The following is a 20,161-nucleotide window of genomic DNA, read 5'->3' on the forward strand; positions in this document are numbered from 1 at the left end:
TTCATATATTGTGATAAAATTGATCAAAATGTTATAGCATATCACATAAAGGTATACCACTCTGTAATCAAAAATTTAAAGATAGGTAATACATCATAAAAAAATATATATTAAAAAAGTCAACCCCCTACCAACTACCAAAGGGAAAAAACTGATGGATGATAATCAATAAATTAGAAAAGAAAACATATTCGCTTAAGAAGAGAAGATAAAAATATACATAAAAGTCTGTGCACTGTTAAACTTTATAAATTGGAAAAGTTATTTAGGAAAGGTGCCCAAATATCATAAAAAGATTGTTTCGAATTTAAGACTGAGCAGCGGATCTTTTCTAAATTTAAATCAGACATAATATCACGTAGCCATTGAAGATGTGTAGGAGGGGTAGACTAAGAAGCTGTCCAGTTTTTATCCGAATGTTTCGCCACTTTGTAATAAATGTAACTCTGCTGATGCCTCTTTAATTCATATGTTTTGGATTTGCCCTAAAATTGAAAAGATTTGGCGGGAAGTATTCCATACCTTCTCACAAATTTTTAGGGTCCAATTTGACCCAAATCCGTTTACTGCCTTGTTTGGTATTATTGCAGATGAAGATATAACTTTAAATACTTCTAACCTACAGGGTTTAGTTTTTACCTCTCTTTTAGCAAGGAGAGCAATCTTGCTTAAATGGAAGCACAGTCAATTTATTAGGTTGTAATTTGATTCTGAGTGCTTTAGAAATTATCGAAAAGACTGACTTCCAAAACTATTTTAATATAGAACTTGACCAGAACATATGTGTCAGTGTAACTCTCTCAGTTTTACATCTATCACAATACTTGTCAACTTTGGGAAATATTTAAGAAAGTCTCTCCTTCGACAAATGGTAACGATGTACAATTTTAATTTGAATCAGTGAATGGCTAGCACAGATCGAAGAAGAGTTAACCAGCTTCAGTATCCGTGTCCAATTCTCCCATATCAACGTCAAACTGAGTTCCTTCTCCCAATCTTGTTTAATCTTAAGTAAAGGACGCTTATCCCATTGTAATAATAAATTATAAATTCTTCCAATAGAACCTTTCTTCGAAGGGTTCTTATTCATAATAGTCTCTAATAAGTCAGCCTCCAATATGTAAGGAAAATTACTTAAATATTTTTGAATTTCTGAAACAATATCTAACTTGAAGGTATTGTAAAAAGTATGAATATGAGAGAGAATATTTATCGACTAATTGTTCAAAAGACATCATTCTGCCTTCTTTAAATAAATCTAAAGAGGAAGTAATACCTTTATTTTTCCAAAGTAAAAATAAATTGGATTGCTCCAGGAAGGTTTAAAAAAGGGATTACGATAAAATAAACTACAAAGTTTAAATTTTTTAAGATTAAAAAAATTGTGGACATGGAGCCAAATTTGCAAAGAGTGCTTAACCACAGGATGTAGGTTTAAATTAGCAACTTTAGCTAATTGTATAGGTAGAGCAACTCCTAATAACGGAGTTAAATAAAACTGTTTCACAGCTCTCAGTTCCAGGTTTACCCAAAATGGCCGATCATTCCTATCACCCTAATATAAGCAAAAGGACATATATCGCAAATTAACACCCCAATAATAAATTCTTAGATTAGGCAAAGCGAGACCTCCGTCCTTTTTCAACTTCTGTAAATGACATTTACTAATTCTTGGTCTTTTATTATCCCAAATAAAAGATAGAATAATAGAACCAATCCCATCAAAATCCCCTGATAGCTGAAAAATAGACCTACAGTTATTAATGACAACAGTAGCAATAGGAGATTTATATATGATTTTAATCCAATTATTAAAATTAATACCATAACCAAATGTTTCTAAGACATTAAGTAAATATTTCCATTCAACTCGATCAATTTCCTTTTCAGCATCCAAAGATTCAACGCATTGTGGAGATTTAGAAGCGGGCGAATGTATAATGTTAAATAGTCTCCGAACATTTGAATAAGAATAACGACCTTTATAAAGCCTGTTTGAGCTTCAAAAATGATTTTACCCACAAACTCTCCAACCGATTGGCCATTATCTTTGACAGAATCTTAGCATCAACATTCAATAATGAAATAGGTCTGTATGAGCACAGGCAATAGGATCTTTATCCTTTTTGAGGATGAAAGAAATAGAAGCCTCATAAAAAGTAGAGGGTTAATCGCTTTTCACAAAAGAATCTTTAAGCATCTCCAACATATATGGAGAAAGCAATTTTCCAAATTTTTTATAATATTCTACAGGATAACCATAAAGTCCCGGAGCCTTACCAGATTGCATTGAAAAAATAGGTTTATGAATTTCGGATTCAGTAATTTGGGCATCCTAATGACCTAATGGTCTTCCTAATGACCCTTACCTCTGCTGGTGGTCACGCTTCTCCTATCCAAAGCTTGTACTCTGGGTGTGGCCATCTCTTCAGATGTCTCATTGATAGTACCTTCAGGCTGCCGAATGATCCTGAGTACATCCAACTCCCTGAACCAGTCATCAGGCGCTGTGATTAGGTGCACTTCAAACAAATAATCATGAGGGAAACTGTTAGATATCCAGAATTCCCACATCTGACCGGAGGAGCATCCCATCTGCTCTGCACTAAAACACACCACTGTGGGTCAGGAAGGAATTAACATATGCAAAAAAAAAACATCAAACGTTAATGGGTCAATGACAGTGGAAGGAGAGTGAACAATTGTTTGTGTTTTTGCCATGAGGTCGAAGGAATAGAGGCTGCCATTTTGTGAAGCTGCTCTGTAACCCCCATTTTGTGAACTGATTGCTATGGGATAATCTAATCAGATCAACTGAACACCAGAAGTTTCTGGTGTTCCCATTCTAAGCCTGAAATCACTCTCACATAAACCATGTATTATGTACACTGTCAGGTTTGCAGAAGTAATCTCGTTATCTCTGAACCTAAAGTCACTCTGAGATAAGCTGTGTATTATGTACAGTGGCAGGTTTGCAGAAGGAATCTCGTTATCTCTGAACCTGAAGTCACTCTGAGATAAGGTGTGTATTATGTACAGTGGCAGGTTTGCAGAAGGAATCTCAATATTTCTGCCGAGTGTCTGAACCAGAGCTGAACCAGAGTTTCTTAACAAGAGTTCCAAATACAAAGCTGTGATAACTCCTGAGACTAGCCCTCACAAGGAAGAAACCCCATGGAAGGGACAGGAGAAGAAATGATCGATCGTTTGGACAAAATGGGATCCACTGTTTCAGTGTTGCGAATTTGAGAAGTGGCCAGGGTGTGTATTACTGCAGAGGGAACAGTGGAATTCATGTTTTAAGTTTTTGGCCAGAGATCAACATAGTTACTTTGTTGTTTGTGCAGGAATTTGATTAAATTGAACTTGAATTTGATTAATTAAGAGTTGCCTGGTGAGTTTCCAAACTGATCTCAGTTGATGAACGGTGAACATATTTTCGCGCCCTGGGGTGCACTCGAAAAGACACAAAAGTGGTCTGGGACCCTAGTGTCGAGTTGAACCACACAGTAGGTTAGGATATTAAACTGTGAACGGGAAAGGACAGGAAGAACCCAGGGATTCAGAGGATTTCAGAGATTACTTTCATGGTTAATTATGAAGGAAATGGTCAGATTATGAGGAGCTGTTAGGAAAGTTTGAGAGTCGAGGGTCAGGGACTCTGGAGGAAGAATTCAGGAAAATATGAAAATAAATTAAAGAAATTATAAGGGATTAAAAATGTTATAATGTGATGTTTGTTGGATGATCTAATGGAAGTGAAGAGAGAAAAAACTGAAACTGACAGAGGAATTGTGTAAGTGTAGGGAAGAGTTAGAAATTCTGACGGAGCAGGATCAGGTGAATTTGATCCACATGAGTCAGTTTCAGGCTCAGTGTGAAGCGTTAACAAGAGTACATGAGAAAACTGAAGAAGAGTATAAACAGGCGGATACAGAATTAGGGAAAGGAAAAGTCAGGGTCGGGATTTACGGCTGTTGTGAATGTCATGAAGAAATCGGTAGCTGAGAGGAAAGGCTGCGCTGATCGCAAGTGTTTAAAGCAGATGGAAAATCTGTAAAGTGAACTCTCAGCTCGGAGAGGAGTGATATGTGCGAGGACTGACGATGATGGTGATGCAGATTGGGGTGATTTAGCGTATGAAGAGACGCTTGTATCACACACCGGGTTGCTCTCTTCAGTCACCTGATGAGGTAATCGTAGCCTTTGGCCAGGGGCAGATATGGTTAGGTAATGCCCAACCTTCATAGAGTGTTTCAACCCTTAACCACCACACCGTCCAGCTGGTGGATCTGAAGTGAGGGCCAAGTCACTGCCCATCTGTTCCTGACCTCCAGATCAACCCCTCTCTCCAGCTCCATACCCAGTCAGGGGCTCTTTCTGCTTCCTCCCCCATCCTGCCAGCTGCTTGCTTCTTGCTCTTTTCATCAAGGCCCAGCACAGACAGCAACCTCCATGCTGGCCGTGCCGGGAACCCACTACAGTCGATCTCCATGAGGAACAGCCACGTCTGCCATCCTTTGTCCCTGCACTCCGGGACTAACAGTGTAAAAGCCAGGATTATTGGGGAAGTGGCCCGCCTCCCAGCAGGTTTTTCCAAGAGTGGGTGGAACCTTCAACACCCAGTGCCCCAATGGCGCCTGTAGTAATGGAGGGACTGCAGGACACATCAGAGCCGGGGGTGTGGGGCGTGTGTGACACGGTATTCTGTCCCTTTGACGTGGCCCAGTTGAGTGCTGGAGCTGTGAATGAGAGATGATTCTCGGAAACTTTCCCGGTGCATTCAGCAGACAGGACAACTCACGGTTTATATGAAACGGAGGAGGGGAAGCTAACCCTTCTCTGTCTAACTTCAGCTTTCCCTTCAGCCCTGCCGGAGGAACAGGCACCCGCCCAGGGGACACGGGGTGATTTACAGAAGGCACCATTAGAAGCTGCTGGTCTAATAGAGGTGACAGTGGAGGTTTTGCATAACTGCAGACAGTGGAAAGGAAGGAACCTTCTATATCTGTGACGATGTTGTGGCCGGTTTTCTCGAGTGTTTTGGGTCCTACTTTGGATACGCAGAATTTGACTCCGTGACAGAGTAGGAACTGGCCGAGGAACTTGGTATCGCACAGTACCGAGGGGAGCAGAAGGGTGTGTGAAATGATTGATCCATTCAAATCCCTCACATGCTGAAGCATGGGCTCTCAGAAGGATGATGTGAACGAGGGAAAAGGGATTGAGGGAGAAAGGTACAGAGGAGGGTAAGGGGAAACAGGGTTGTAAAACAACCCTATCACAGAACAAGGTTTGCAGTGGCAGAATGAAGGGAGACGGGGTGCTGATCAGGATGAGCTGCCACCGAGCTCAACAGCGCCGCCTGATGGCTGGGTAGTCAAACACGTGGTTGAAACACTTACGTTCCCACTGTTATGAGCACTGGATCCCCAAAGAAATGATGCAATTCTGGATACAAAGTTTATTTTGCCGTTGATTGCCCACAACCCAGGTGGGTTGGGACTTGTCAGGACGTAACAGTGACCTATTGCCCCTGTAAGGACAACTGTGTTACGTACAATGCATTGCCCATGATGCTGATGAAAAGCCACGACTTGTATCCAGAGTTACCTATGGGGAGTCCAAGTTGAATGTGTGTTCACCACGTGGTTGGATGGTGCAGCTGGACCGCTTGTAGAAACTAAAGTAGGAATCCGCCCCGTAAACTTTATTTGGAATGCCGGAGAATCTTGAACCACCCTAAACATGGCCACGTTCAATGCAACACTTTGGGAAATGGAAGATTCGGTTATTATAAATGAATTTTATTTTGATTGTGGAAGTTGAGTATCGTTGAAATACATTCGAAACGTTCAGATTGTTTATGTATTTAGTCTTTTTATGTGATAAAATGGATAAAATGTACAATCCCAGTGCTTTGATTTTCCATGTTTTAAACACTTGCGATCAGCGCAGCCTTTCCTCTCAGCTGCCGATTTCTTCATGACATTCACAACAGTCGTAAATCCCGACCCTGACTTTTCCTTTCTCTAATTCTGTATCCGCCTGTTTATACTCCTCTTCAGTTTTCTCATTTTCTCTTGTTAACGCTTTCACACTGAATCTGAAACTGACTGATGTGGATCAAATTCCCCTGACCCTGCTCCCTCAAAATTTCATTTTTCCCCTCTAACTCTTCCCTACACTTACACCATTCCTCTGCCACTTTCAGTTTTTTCTCTTTTCACTTCAATTAGATCATCCAGCAAACATCACATTATAACATTTTTAATCCTTGGACATACGTTGCCTGACAATGAGAGTTATTAACTTTCAAACTTTGCAGATAAAGCAGGACCTTACTTTCTAAGATCTCTGAATCAACTTAAGCAACTTTACTTTTTCTCTACACTTACTGGCATAAACTTAACATCTTTGCAGATGAACACTTCAGCAAAATAAGAGTGAGGATTATCTGATGTGTCCTCCCCTGTATCATTTAACACCTCACTGTTATTCCTAACACACTTAAATTTCCACATAACATTTCTTTTACGACTAAAATATTGAAAAAATTTTATGGTCACTCTTAATATTATCAGCAATATCCTTCCCAACCTGTCTTTGGCAATCTGAATTTACCACTTGAGTATAGCTCTCATATTTTCATAAGCCCTATTGTTAAAATCTATTCGTATTTATTTCTGTATTCCTTATATAGTTGTCTTTTCTTGAATATTTTTATATATCTTACATTTTCCATCTAGTTGATCTATTGTTTTTTTTTTGCTTCTCCTGACCTTGAGTGTGAACATTTCCTGCACTACATGTATTACCTATTCAAATCGATGCCACTGTCCCTCAAACTGACCAAATGTTAAGCAGTTTCTTCCAGCGTGCCCTCTGAGGTCTTTGCCGCATCTGCACAAACTTTGTCTTTGTGAAACTCAGTTTAAACCCTTTCGTTTTTACTGATATAATTCCCCCCAAAGTACTTCGAGATCAACAATGTTATGATCACTTGTTCCTCAAAAACTGCGACAAAGTCGGTACTCAAAACTGTCCCTTGAATGTCACAGAATATCAGATCCAGACAGGCCTCCCCTCTTGTTGGTGTATTCGCACAGTGGGTCAAACCTGTCCCTTGAATGTCACAGAATATCAGATCCAGACAGGCCTCCCCTCTTGTTGGTGTATTCGCACAGTGGGTCAAAACTGTCCCTTGAATGTCACAGAATATCAGATCCAGACAGGCCTCCCCTCTTGTTGGTGTATTCGCACAGTGGGTCAAAACTGTCCCTTGAATGTCACGGAATATCAGATCCAGACAGGCCTCCCCTCTTGTTGGTGTATTCGCACAGTGGGTCAAAACTGTCCCTTGAATGTCACGGAATATCAGATCCAGACAGGCCTCCCCTCTTGTTGGTGTATTCGCACAGTGGGTCAAACCTGTCCCTTGAATGTCACAGAATATCAGATCCAGACAGGCCTCCCCTCTTGTTGGTGTATTCGCACAGTGAGTCAAAAGTGATGCACATGTGTTACACTAACAAAATGCAGAACAAAGTATAACAGCTGCAGGGAATGGTAAATGATAAGGTGCCAGATCATTATGTGGCAGATTGTGAAGCCAATATACTGCTAGTCTCATAGCTGTGCGATAAATGTTGTCATTAAGCCCCGTGGTACGTGCTTTCAGGGTGACTTCTGAATGATTCCTGTGTCTTTGCCATGAAATTCAGACAATTCCTAGACTCGGTCACTGTCTGGGAAGGACGTAACTGTCATGGATCTGGCCCTGACGGTGAACATGGTAACTCTCCCTGTCTCACATCGTCTCTTTCCTTCGGCTTCTCATGGACACAAAGGACAATACCTTACAGCCAGTGAACGCACCATCCGGCTCGCCGTTGGTCTCCAGAAGGAAACCGGTATGGTCACCTCCTATTTGCACCAGCCAAGACTTGGCCTCTGTCCTGATCTCCTTGATGTTCTATGTCCAGGGCGTAGCAGCTTTTAGGTAAGGTTCTGAGACAGTCAGCTTTAGTCCACGAACACCTAATGGAAACTTTTGCCTGTACCTTTTTATACGAATTTCTTTAAGTCCAAACCAGGTGGAGATACCCTGGTGGTTCCCCTATGGCAGGGAAGGGTGAAGTCAGGCAGTGTGGTAGTGACAGTTTACTCACTAGTTACTGGAGACAGGCAGGAGATACTGTGGCCACAAAAGAGACACAAGGATGGTGTGTTGCCTCCTGGGTGCTAGCGTCTAGTGTGCATAAGAGCAGCTGCAGGATATTGTCAAGGGGAAGACTGAAAATCCAGAGCTCCTGCTGCAAATTGGCACCAACGTCATTGTCAAAGAAATGAGATTATATCGTACATACTGAGTGTATAGAGTTAGGGTGTACATTGTGGCCAATGGACACACCATCCAACTGGTGTTTGGTCTCTGAAAGGAAAGCAGTGCAGTCAGAAATTCGGTATAATTCCAGTTCTACTCAGAGCTGCACCCCAGACTCAGGACTGGACTCAATGGCACTACCGCAATTTGTGAGTACAATCACGTTTCCAGCAAAATCTTCCCACCCAGCCACAATTTGACAAATCCACTGGTCCTGGGCTCCCGGAATCAGGCACTGGCTTGAGCTGCTCCTCATCCTAGAGCAAACTAGGACTCGGTCTCTGCAGGACATATCTGTCATGGATATGGACCTGACCCTATCCCCGGTAATTCCCCTGTCTCATATCGGCTCTTTCCTCCTGTCTCCCATGTACACTAAGGACTATCTCACCACCAGGGAATGCACCATTCAGCTCGCCTTTGGTCTCTGGTATGGTCACTTTCTATTTGGCAGTCAGACCGAGTCTACAAACACCTTTGGTAACTTTTGCCTGTACCTGGCTCTATGATTTTTCTTTAAGTTCAAAATGAGGCGTAAAAACCCTGGTGGTTCCCCTGTGGCAGGGAAGGGTAAAGTCAGACAGTGCATGAGTGATAGGGGACTTGATAGTTTGTGGTACAAACAGGAGATATTGTGGCCGCAGAAGAGACTCCAGGATGCCGTGTTGCCTTCCAGGTGCTTGGGTCCAGATGTACCAGAACAGGACATTCTCAAGGGGAAGAGTGAGCAGCCAGAGGTCGTGGTGCATATTGGCACCAATGTCATTGTCAAAGAAGTGGAAGCGATTCAACAGACTAAATATATAGAATTGGGATATAGGATGAAGAGAAGGACCTCCCAAATAGTAATTCCTGGATTTCCCCGGTGCCATGGGCTAGTATAGGTTGGAATGGGATGATAACACAAATGCATCAGTACATGGAACTGTAATGTTGAGGCCATTTCAGAGACTTGGTTGAGAGATGAGCAAGGACACGTGATTAATTTGCCAGGCTTTAGAACTTTTTAAAAAAGGAAAAGAAGAAGGGAGAAGAGGTATGATTTTGCAATACTAACCAGGGCAATTTCAGAGCTACACACAGGGGACACACGGTGGAGGGTTCAGACACTGCGTCCATTTTGAGTAGAACTCAAGAACAGAAAGGGTTCTATCAAACTGATGGGATTGTACTACTACCTGGTGTGGGTGATGAATCTATTCAGCAAATTATGAGGGCATTAGGCAGAAACGAAGCAGTGTTATTTGGAAATAACCTTTCTTCTGGCAAATCCACATCCGACATGGGGAGAAGTTTAAAGATCAATTGCACAAAGCACAGTAAAGGTATGTTCCTGTTAAAATGAAGGACAGGGATGGGATGGAAAGAAAAGAGAAACTTGCATGCCCACAGAGGTGAAGAATTTAGTCAGGAAGAAAAAGGAAAAGCACATCAAGTTTTGGAAGTTAGTATTAAATAGAGTAGATGAAGGTTTTCAGAGTCCAGAAAAGAACTCTACTTGCCAAGGAATTTACGAAAGCCCACAGGGGCCATGAAAATTCCTTGACAAGTAGAGTTAAGGTGAATCCCAAAGCACTCTCTACATGTATCAAGACATAGGATAAGGAGGGAGAAGGTAGAAGCCCTCTAGGATAAAGAGGAGAACATTTGCTTGGATCCGGAGAATATGAGTGAAATACATAATAAGTACTTTTCTTCAGTATTTACCAAAGGGAAAATAATAAGGGAAACTATATAAATATTATATAATATTTATATATTATATATTTATATAGTGACTAGTTGACATTTTATGTATTTATGTATAAAAATGTTAGGGAGTCTGAAGGACAAGGAGGAGAAAGTATTGGATCTCCTAATGAGTATTAAGGTTAATAACATCCTGGGGCCTGATGGGATTTACGCCATGTTTTTGAGTGAAGCAAGATACGAGATTGCTGCGGCCTTGACCAATAGCTTTGTATCTTCCCTCGGCACAGCAGAGTACCCAGAGGACGGGTGAGTGGCGAATGTTAAACCTGTAAGTACGAAGGGAACAAGGGAAAATCCAGAGAACTCCAGACCGGTAGGTCTCACGTCAGTTGGACAAAAATTGCCGGGGAAACTTCTTCGAGATTGTATATAGGAGCTTTTGGAGGCCAGGGCCTAATTCGGGAGAGCCATCATGTCTTTGTGTGGGGCAGGGCCCGTTGAGATTTCTGTCAAAGTTACAAAATACATAGTTGTAGGTAGAGCAGATGATGTCGTCTCCGTGGATTTTACTAAAGCATTTAACAAAGTCCTTCTTGATTAAAGACAAAGGGTAGTGTTTGAAGAGACTTGTACGAGCTGGACGTCTGAAATTCATGGTGTTCTGCTGGGACCTCTGCTGTTTGTGAAATATTAGAATGACCGGGATGAGAATGTAGATGGGTGGTTTAATAAGTTTTTGAATGATATCAAGAGTGGCGCAGTTGTGGATGGTGCAGAAGACTGGTAAAGAATACAGCGCAGTGTAGATCATTCGGAGATAAGGACAGTGAAATGGAAGATGGAGCTGAACACAGATAAATGTGAAGTGTTGCACCTTGGTAGGCCAAAAGCCAGTAGTAAAGGGTTAAGGGGAAGACCATTAACAGTGTTGCTGGGCAGAGAAGTTTGAGGTCCAAGTTTATAGCTCCTAGAAAGTGACTACGCAGGTCATCCTGTGCTTAAGATGCTTGCAAATGCATGTTTTTATTGGCTGAGTTATTGAGCTAAAAGTTCAAGAGGTGATGTTGCAGCTTTAAAAGATTCCGGTTAGGCCACATCACCAGTACTGCATATAATTCTGGCTGACCCAGTGTAGGAAGGGTTTTGGGGCATTGGAGGAGGAGCAGAAGAAGCTTACCAGGATGCTGTCTGGTTGAAAGGACGTGTGTTAACATAAGTGTCCTGAGAAACTTGGGCAGCGGAAGAGGCTGAGGGGAGGCCAGACAGAGGTTTATAACATCAGGTAGAGTAGATATGGAGAGTCTTTATCACATGGTAGAAATATCCAATACATTGAAGGGGAGAGGGTGCAGTTTGAAAGTAGATGTGAATGGTAAGTTGTTTTTACTCAGAATGCTGGAGTGGTGGAATTAAGTACATCAGGGTTTTTTGCAGAACGTTTAGATCGGTACATCGAGGATGGATGGAGATGGACTTTGTGTTGATCGGAAGGATTAGCTTTTGGGGGTTTACTGATTTACTATTCAAATTGTTTGACACGATATTATGGGCCAAAAGGTCTGTTGCCTTGCTGTTCAATGATCTGATCTATACTGGGAACCGGTATGACAGAGGCAAGGATGACCCAGCAGGTTTACAAGTAGATGATGCGTGTAACAGGAATGTAAGGAAGAACAAGCCAGTGAATGGGTACAAATGCAAACAGAGCAAAGAGTTAAATTGTACCACAGAGGCAACATTTACAAAAGACAAAGAACACAGGACTGAAGGACTGCATGTCGTCTGCTGAATGCTAGATCTGTGGCATTCGACTCCGGTGACCTTGTCCTGTACCTGGAAACCTGGTATCATTTGCGAAGGGCTATTTCAAGGAGGAAGAAACAAATTCGAACGTGTTTGGAGGTGTCATCGGGTGGACGGCAACTCAGGCAGGGTTTGCAAGACATTACATCCAGCAAAGCATTTATTTTCACTGCAGCAAGGGAAGACTAGCACTGCACAAGAGCTGATAATAGCTTTGTCCAAAAAAAACACGCAAGCCAGTACATTCACTCCTTCAGACGCAAGTTCAAGGACAGGGTGCATTCTGGATCACCGGTGACCTGAAAGAACTTTTAAATAAAAAAGCAGAAAGCCTTCAGGTGTGGAGACAAGCAAGTACTGAGACGAGTACAGAGTGAACTGTGGGTAGGGCTGAGGAAGTGTGAAGCTTCCTACAAGAGGAAGCTGAGGTACAAGCTCCAGCAGAGTAGCATAAGGGACGTGTGGCCAGAAGAAGCAGATCATTGGCTTCAAGGTTAAAGAAAGGAAGATCGAGGGCTGCCTTGACAGGGCCAATAAATCGGATTTGATTTTCAAAGCAGGTTCAGCTTGGCATCTCCTGCTGTTCCCTGCCCCACCTCTTGCCAAGACCGCACACTCTTCCTACCCCTGATGACTTCTCCGATGTGCTGTTTTTCCAGCCCGCTGCCTTGGAGTATCCTTCTTGCATGGGTATGACCACCCTACCCCGCCTCCTCCACCGCCATCTGTGACTACAGGTCAGGCTGACGAGACAGCTGGAGACAGTACATCAAGGCAAGGCCGTTGGGCCCCGACGGTATCAGCTCCAGGGTATTGAAAGCGAGTCTGGTATTTTGTAGCACCTTTGTAATGGAAGACTTCCTGCTTGGTTCCTCTACCCAAGAAGGTAACACAAACGTGACTTGATGACTACAGAACAATTGCCCTCACATCTCGTGTGCCGAAGTTGCTGGAGAGGCTGGTGTGACCGCAGTCAAGGTCTTCATTGGACCCTCTACACTTTGCCAAGCAGTTTCTTGCGAGAGTGAACGCTGCCATCACCTACGTGTTGCGGCGAGCTCACCCAATCCTGGCAGATGCTGGTGGCAGAGCGAGAACCAGCAGAAAGGATGTTTCCAACCTTGTCAACAACCCGGAGTCTTTTCAGTTAGTGGCAGAGAGGAGGTCACGGAGCAAACTGTTATCCATTGTGGACAATCTGTCACATCCTCTGCATGACCTACTGACTTGTCAGCGGAGCCCCCCCCCCCCCCACCCCGTTTCGAACAGACTCACTCAGCTCCGCAGTCACAAGGATCATTACAGAAAATCTCTCCTACCAAATGCAATAAAGGCACACACAACAGTTCACCTTTCTGCGACTGGAGAACACACGTCGTTGTTCAATAGTCTCTGCATTATTATATCACACATTATGTTTGCACATTGGTACAGTATTATTGTGTATATTATTACTCTCTATTTTATTCTTTAGTAAAGTCTGCATACTGCTTAAACCTTGCTGCTGTAACGAAAGAATTCCCCACTCGGGGATCAATAAAGAATGTATGATTATTATTATTATTATTATTATTATTATTATTATTGTTGTTATTATCAGCATCGTCATTACTGTTCTCCAGCCCTTGATCTCTGTCAGCAATCAGCTTCCCAACTGTTTACTTCACCACTGACCAATCTCCCGGTTTCATCTATCACCTTCCCTCCACCCCCCACCCCCCCCATCCCACATACACACATTCTGACTCCCTCTCTTCCTTTCCAGTCCTGAAGAAGAGTGTCGGTCTAAAACGCCGACTGTTCACTCCTCTCCATCGTTGCTTTCTGCCCCCCTGGGTTCCTCCAGCATTTTGTGTGTGTGTGTTGTTTTGGATTTCCTCATCAGCTGATTTCTCCTGTTTAAGCAAATACGCATGCGCGGGCGTCGCAGCCCATTCCCGGATATCGCGCATGCGCTCAGCAGACGAGAGGCGCTCAGGGATCGGACGCAGGTAGGAGCGGGGCCGGGGTGGGAACTTAATCACCAGCGTCTGAACCGCGATTAAAGAAAACTTACAATGAGCTCCATCCACACTGGTCCTGCAGCTCAGGACACTTCTAGATTTTTCCGCCTCTCTCAGCCCCGCGATTTACCCGAGCCACGGGGAGTTTACGGCGGATAAGAGCTGGCGGCGCCGCCATTTCTGCGGCGCATGCGCATCGCCCGTTCCTTGGATGGCGGACAGATAGGTTTCTTGCTCGCGGGCGCTTCTGGGTAAAGCGGCAGCCATGGGTGACACTGCCAGCGTTGTCCTAAATAATGCCGGCTTCCAGCTGTGAAAATCCAAGGATCAGTACCTCGGAACAAAAATATGGTGTCCAGTTACTCTCGGAAGAGTCTACCTCCCAGTTCGTGAAAATGTGAATTAGAGCTGTATGTGAAAAAGAAATCCTCCCGTCAGCTTTAGTTCTCTCTGGGTAAATCCTCTCGACCTCAATGACAAATGACTTGTAGCTTTCACATCACAAAGGTGCCACACTCCAATGAGAATAACTACTGCCCTCCCCTTCACAGCCATTGGCATTGCCATCGATGGGTTCATCACTGTCAATCAGCTGGGGGTGGGAGGGGATCCCAGTAATTAGAAAATCTCCAGGATCAGACATGTAGTAACAAGTTCACTTTGTAATGTTGTGGAACATGACCTGAACTTGAAATAATACGAAAGGACAGAGACAAAGTGAGCCAAGTCACAGGTTGATTGAAGGGTGAAAGAGCCCATTCTCATACAGAGGGAATACAGTCAGAGAATTTGTTGGTCAGTCAGGATGCCTGATCCGTGACATGTTAGAAGATGAGGAGTTCATATCTAAACATAGGAACAGAAGTCTGCAATACATTACAGGCCCTTCGGCCCACAATGTCGTGCCGACCATATAACCTACTCTAGAATCTGCCTCGAGTTTCACTACCACGTAGCCCTCTGTTTTTCTAAGCACCACATACCTACCTAACAGTGTCTGAAAAGACCCTGATTGTATCTGCCTCTACCACCATCGCTGGCAGTGCATTCCATGCACTTGCCACTCTCTGTGTGAAAAACTTACCTCTGGTATCCCCCTTGTACCTACTTCCAAGCACCTTAAAACTAACCCCCCCATGTTAGCCAATTCAGCCCTGGGAAAAACCTCTGCCTATCCACACGATCAATACCTCTCATCATCTTATACAACTCCCTCAGGTCACCTCTCATCTTCCATCACTCCAAAGTTTACTCAGCCTATTATTGTAAGGCATGCTCTCCAGTCCAAGCAACATCCTTGTAAATCTCCTCTGCACCCTATTTAGAGTATCCACATTCTTCCTGTAGTGAGGTGATCAGAATTGAACAGAGTGCTAAAAGTAGGGCCTAACGAAGGCCTTTTATATCTGTAATAGTACCTCACCGCTTTTGAACTCAGTCCCATTGCTCATGAAGGCCTTCTTAAAAACATTTTCCAGCTGCGTAGCAGCTTTGTATGAACTATTGACACAGATCCCAAGATCTCGCTGATCCTCCAAACTGCCAAGAGTCCTATCATTAATATTGTATTCTGTCTTCAAATTGGACCTACCGAAATGAACCACCAGGTTGAACTCCATCTGCCAATTCTCAGTCCAGTTCTGCATCCTATCGATGTCACGCTCTACTGTGACAACCATTCAGACTATCCACAGCACCCCCTACATTTGTGTCATCGACAAACTTACACACCCATCCTTCTACTTCCTCATCAAGGTCATTTTTAAAGGTCAGAATGAGGAGAGAGGAGGGGTCCCAGAACAGATCGCTGCAGAATATCACTGGTCACATCCTCCATGCACAATACAAACCATCGACAACCACCCTTTGCCTTCTGTGGACAAGCTAGTTCTGGATCCACAAAGCAGCTCTTCTTGGATCCTTCCTCGTTACTTTCTCAATGAGCCTCGTATGGGGAAACTTATCGAAAGTCTTACTGAAAACCACGTACACTACATCCAATGTTCTACCTTCATCAATGTTACATCCCCAAAGAGTTCAGTCAGGTTGGTAAGGCATGACCTGCCCTTGACAAAGCCATGCTGACTACCCCTAACCTGATGCTCATAAGTCCTCCCGCTTAGGATCTTCTCCAACAAATTGCCCACGACTGATGCAAGACTCACTGGTCTATAATTTCCTGGGTTACCTCTACTCCCTTTCTTGAACAATCCTCGGGTGCTTCTCCCATCCCTATTGATGATAAAAAGATCATCGCCAGATGCTCAACAATCTCCTCCCTCGCTTCCCACAGTAGCCTGCAGTATATCTCAGCTTGAGATGAACTGGGTAATATGATGCCAGAGCTCACATTGAGAGAAGATCTTATAAAAAAATGTAAAATTATGAATCAGATAGATAAGATAGAGGCAGGAAGGTTGTTTCCACTGGTAGGTGAGACTAGAACTAGACCACATCACTTCAGGGCATTTGGGATGGAGCTGAAGAACTGCTTTTCCCTGAGGGAGGTGAATCAGTGGATTCTTTGCCCAATGAAGCAGTGGAGGCTACCTCAGTAAATGCATTTGAGACGAGGTTGGATAGATGTTTGCAAAGTAGGGAAATGAAGGGCGATGGGGAAAAGGCAGGTTGGTGGAGACAGGCCAGATGATGTTCTCCTACTCCTTTTTCTTATTTTCTCACCACAGACTAAAATCTCACCTGAAAAACTGTCCTTCACCTATTGATGTCCTTTCAAATATTTTTACAGGTTTGAAATGGCAGAACACTTATGCATGGGCTGTCTCTTTCCGGATATATAAGGAGTGGCCAAATATTTCCTTTGCAAGACCGACACATCTGTTGTCAATCCTTGGAGATGAAGAATTATCTCATCCCAGCTGGAAATGTGTTTTGTGTCTGAAATGAAGTTTTCTGTTGTAACTCACTGAAATCCACTGGAACCGGGGAGCTGAGAACACACCAGCATTTGTTCACTGGAGTTCAATTCTTCAATGCATTGATTGTAGAAGGGATTCTAACGTCTGATTGTCTGAATTGACAGATGATTGATCGCAGTGAGATATCATTCTCCTTCTCTCAGTGTGGGAAGGTATTCACTCACAGCCTACCCACAGACATGCCAGTGAGTTCACAGTGGAGAGAGGCAATTCACCTGCTCTGTGTGAGGGAGGGGAACTACTCAGTCATCCAGCCTGAAGATACATCAGCAAGTTCACACCTTAGTGAGATGCTCCACCTGTTCTGACAGTGGGAAGCAATTCATTCCGTTGTCGATGCTAAAGATAGATCCAAAAATTCACCAGTGAGAGGACGGTAACCTGTTTACATGGTGGGAAGGCATTCACACACTCAACCACGCCACAGTGACACCAACGAGTTCACACCGGGGAGAGGCCAATCACCTGCCCTGTGTGGGAAAGGATTCACTCAATCATCCCAACTGAATGAACACCAGTGAGTTCACACTGAAAAGATGCCATTCACCTGCTTAGACTGTGGGAAGAGATTCACTCGTTCATCCACACTACAGAGACACCAGCGAGTTCACACTGGGGAGAGGCCATTCACTTGCTCTGAATGTGGGAAAGGATTTGCCAGGTCATTTCAACTGACTGAACATCAGCGAGTTCACACTGGGGAGAAACCGTTCAGCTGTTTTCAATGTGGCAAGGGGTTCACTCAGTCATCAAATCTGAAAGTACATCAGCGAATTCACACTGGGGAGAGGCCATTCACTTGCTCTGAATGTGGGAAAGGATTTGCCCGGTCATCTCAACTGACTGAACATCAGCAAGTTCACACTGGGGAGAGGCCATTCACTTGCTCTGAATGTGGGAAAGGATTTGCCAGGTCATTTCAACTGACTGAACATCAGCGAGTTCACACTGGGGAGAAACCATTCAGCTGCTTTCAATGTGGCAAGGGGTTCACTCAGTCATCTCATCTGAAAGTACATCAGCGAATTCACACTGGGGAGAAACCGTTCAGCTGCTCTGAATGTGGGCAGGGATTTGCTTATTCATACTCCCTTGTGAAGCACAGCCGAGTTCACAGTGGGGAGAAACCGTTCAGCTGCTTTCAATGTGGCAAGGAGTTCACTCAGTCATCAAATCTGAAAGTACATCAGCGAATTCACACTGGGGAGAGGCCATTCACTTCCTCTGAATGTGGGAAAGGATTTGCCCGGTCATCTCAACTGACTGAACATCAGCGAGTTCACAGTGGGGAGAAACCGTTCACTTGCTCCGAATGTGGGAAGGGATTTGCTTATTCATACTCCCTTGTGAAGCACAGCCGAATTCACACTGGGGAGAAACCGTTCAGCTGCTCTGAATGTGGGAAGGGATTTGCTTATTCATACTCCCTTGTGAAGCACAGCCGAATTCACACTGGGGAGAAACCGTTCAGCTGTTTTCAATGTGGCAAGGGGTTCACTCAGTCATCTCATCTGAAAGTACATCAGCGAATTCACACTGGGGCGAAACCGTTCAGCTGCTCTGAATGTGGGAAGGGATTTGCTTATTCATACTCCCTTGTGAAGCACAGCCGAATTCACACTGGGGAGAAGCCATTCACGTGCTCTGAATGTGGGAAGGGATTCACTCAGTCATCAAATCTGAAAGTACATCAGCGAGTTCACACTGGGGAGAGGCCATTCACTTCCTCTGAATGTGGGAAAGGATTTGCCCGGTCATCTCAACTGACTGAACATCAGCGAGTTCACACTGGGGAGAAGCCATTCACATGCTCTGAATGTGGGAAGGGATTTACTCAGTCATCCAACCTGGTGAGGCACTACCAAATTCACACTGGGGAGAAACCGTTCAAGTGCTCTGAATGTGGGAAGGGATTCGCTGATTCATACTCCCTTGTGAAGCACAGCCGAATTCACACTGGGGAGAAACCGTTCACGTGCTCTGAATGTGGGAAGGGATTCACTGATTCCGACACCTTTGTGAAGCACAGCCGAATTCACACTGGGGAGAAGCCATTCACATGCTCTGAATGTGGGAAGGGATTCACTCAGTCATCCAACCTGGTGAGGCACAGCCGAATTCACACTGGGGAGAAACCGTTCACCTGCTCAGATTGTGGAAAGGGATTCACTCAGTCATCAGGCTTCAAAGTTCATCAGCGAGTTCACACTGGGCGATGCCAGTCACCTGTTCTGATTGTGGGAATGAATTCACTCAGACATCTCAACTGACTGAACATCACCTGCTCAGACGGGAAGGAATTCACTCAGACATCACTGAGCGAACATCAGCGAGTTCACACTGTATAGAAGCTGTTCATCTGCTCTGACTGTGGGAATTAATGCATACATTCATCTCGGCTGACAAAAGACCAGACTGTTTTCAGCAGTGAGAGGACGTTGACCTGCTCAGACTGTGGGATGGCATTCACACACTGATCCACACTGCAGAGATGGAGGTGGGTTCACACTGTGGGGAGGGTGGTCACCTGCTCTGACTGTGGGAAGGCATTCACACACTGATCCACACTGCAGAGACAGTGGTGGGTTCACACTGTGGTGTGGGTGGTCACCTGCTCTGACTGTGGGAAGGCATTCACACACTGATCCACACTGCAGAGACAGTGATGGGTTCACACTGTGGGGAGGGTGGTATCCTGCTCAGACTGTGGGAAGGGATTCACACACTGATCCACACTGCAGAGACAGTGGTGGGTTCACACTGTGGGGAGGGTGGTCACCTGCTCAGACTGTGGGAAGGCATTCACACACTGATCCACACTGCAGAGACAGTGGTGGGTTCACACTGTGGGGAGGGTGGTCACCTGCTCAGACTGTGGGAAGGCATTCACACACTGATCCACACTGCAGAGACAGTGGTGTGTTCACACTGTGGGGAGGGTGGTCACCTGCTCAGACTGTGGGAAGGCATTCACACACTGATCCACACTGCAGAGACAGTGGTGGGTTCACACTGTGGGGAGGGTGGTCACCTGCTCAGACTGTGGGAAGGCATTCACACACTGATCCACACTGCAGAGACAGTGGTGGGTTCACACTGTGGGGAGGGTGGTCACCTGCTCAGACTGTGGGATGGGTTTCGATCAGTCATTCATCCTTGTGTCGCCCTACCAAGCTTTGACCTATCGATAATCGGAGAGATCAGACGCTTGAGAGGACGTAATTCACTCAGGTTCACCGACCGAGTATTAAAGGCAGTGGTTCAGGGCAGGTTATTTTTGAGCTTTCAGCAGTGGCCAATCTATATTTAGGGTTGATTATCAAGAACAACTTCAAGTC

At 44.4% G+C, this 20,161-nt stretch overlaps 1 protein-coding gene across 4 annotated transcripts in view; it reads left to right on the plus strand.

Moving 5' to 3' along the window:
• Window positions 1–19,325, plus strand: part of LOC140720184 (uncharacterized) — a 94,983-nt gene extending 75,658 nt beyond the window's left edge. For 2 of the 4 annotated variants that reach the window (XM_073035066.1, XM_073035067.1), the window contains exon 2: window positions 16,634–19,325. In XM_073035066.1, the coding sequence (XP_072891167.1) occupies window positions 17,360–19,093 (1,734 nt within the window). In that variant the 5' untranslated portion in view covers window positions 16,634–17,359 and the 3' untranslated portion in view covers window positions 19,094–19,325. Of the gene's footprint in view, window positions 1–2,475; window positions 2,497–13,843; window positions 13,873–16,633 lie in introns of those variants that run through there. The other 2 variants (XM_073035064.1, XM_073035065.1) reach the window with 2 other exon arrangements.
• The last annotated feature ends 836 nt before the right edge of the window (window positions 19,326–20,161 follow it).

This window comes from Hemitrygon akajei, unplaced genomic scaffold, assembly GCF_048418815.1.
Source record: "Hemitrygon akajei unplaced genomic scaffold, sHemAka1.3 Scf000037, whole genome shotgun sequence".
Lineage (NCBI taxonomy): Eukaryota > Metazoa > Chordata > Chondrichthyes > Myliobatiformes > Dasyatidae > Hemitrygon > Hemitrygon akajei.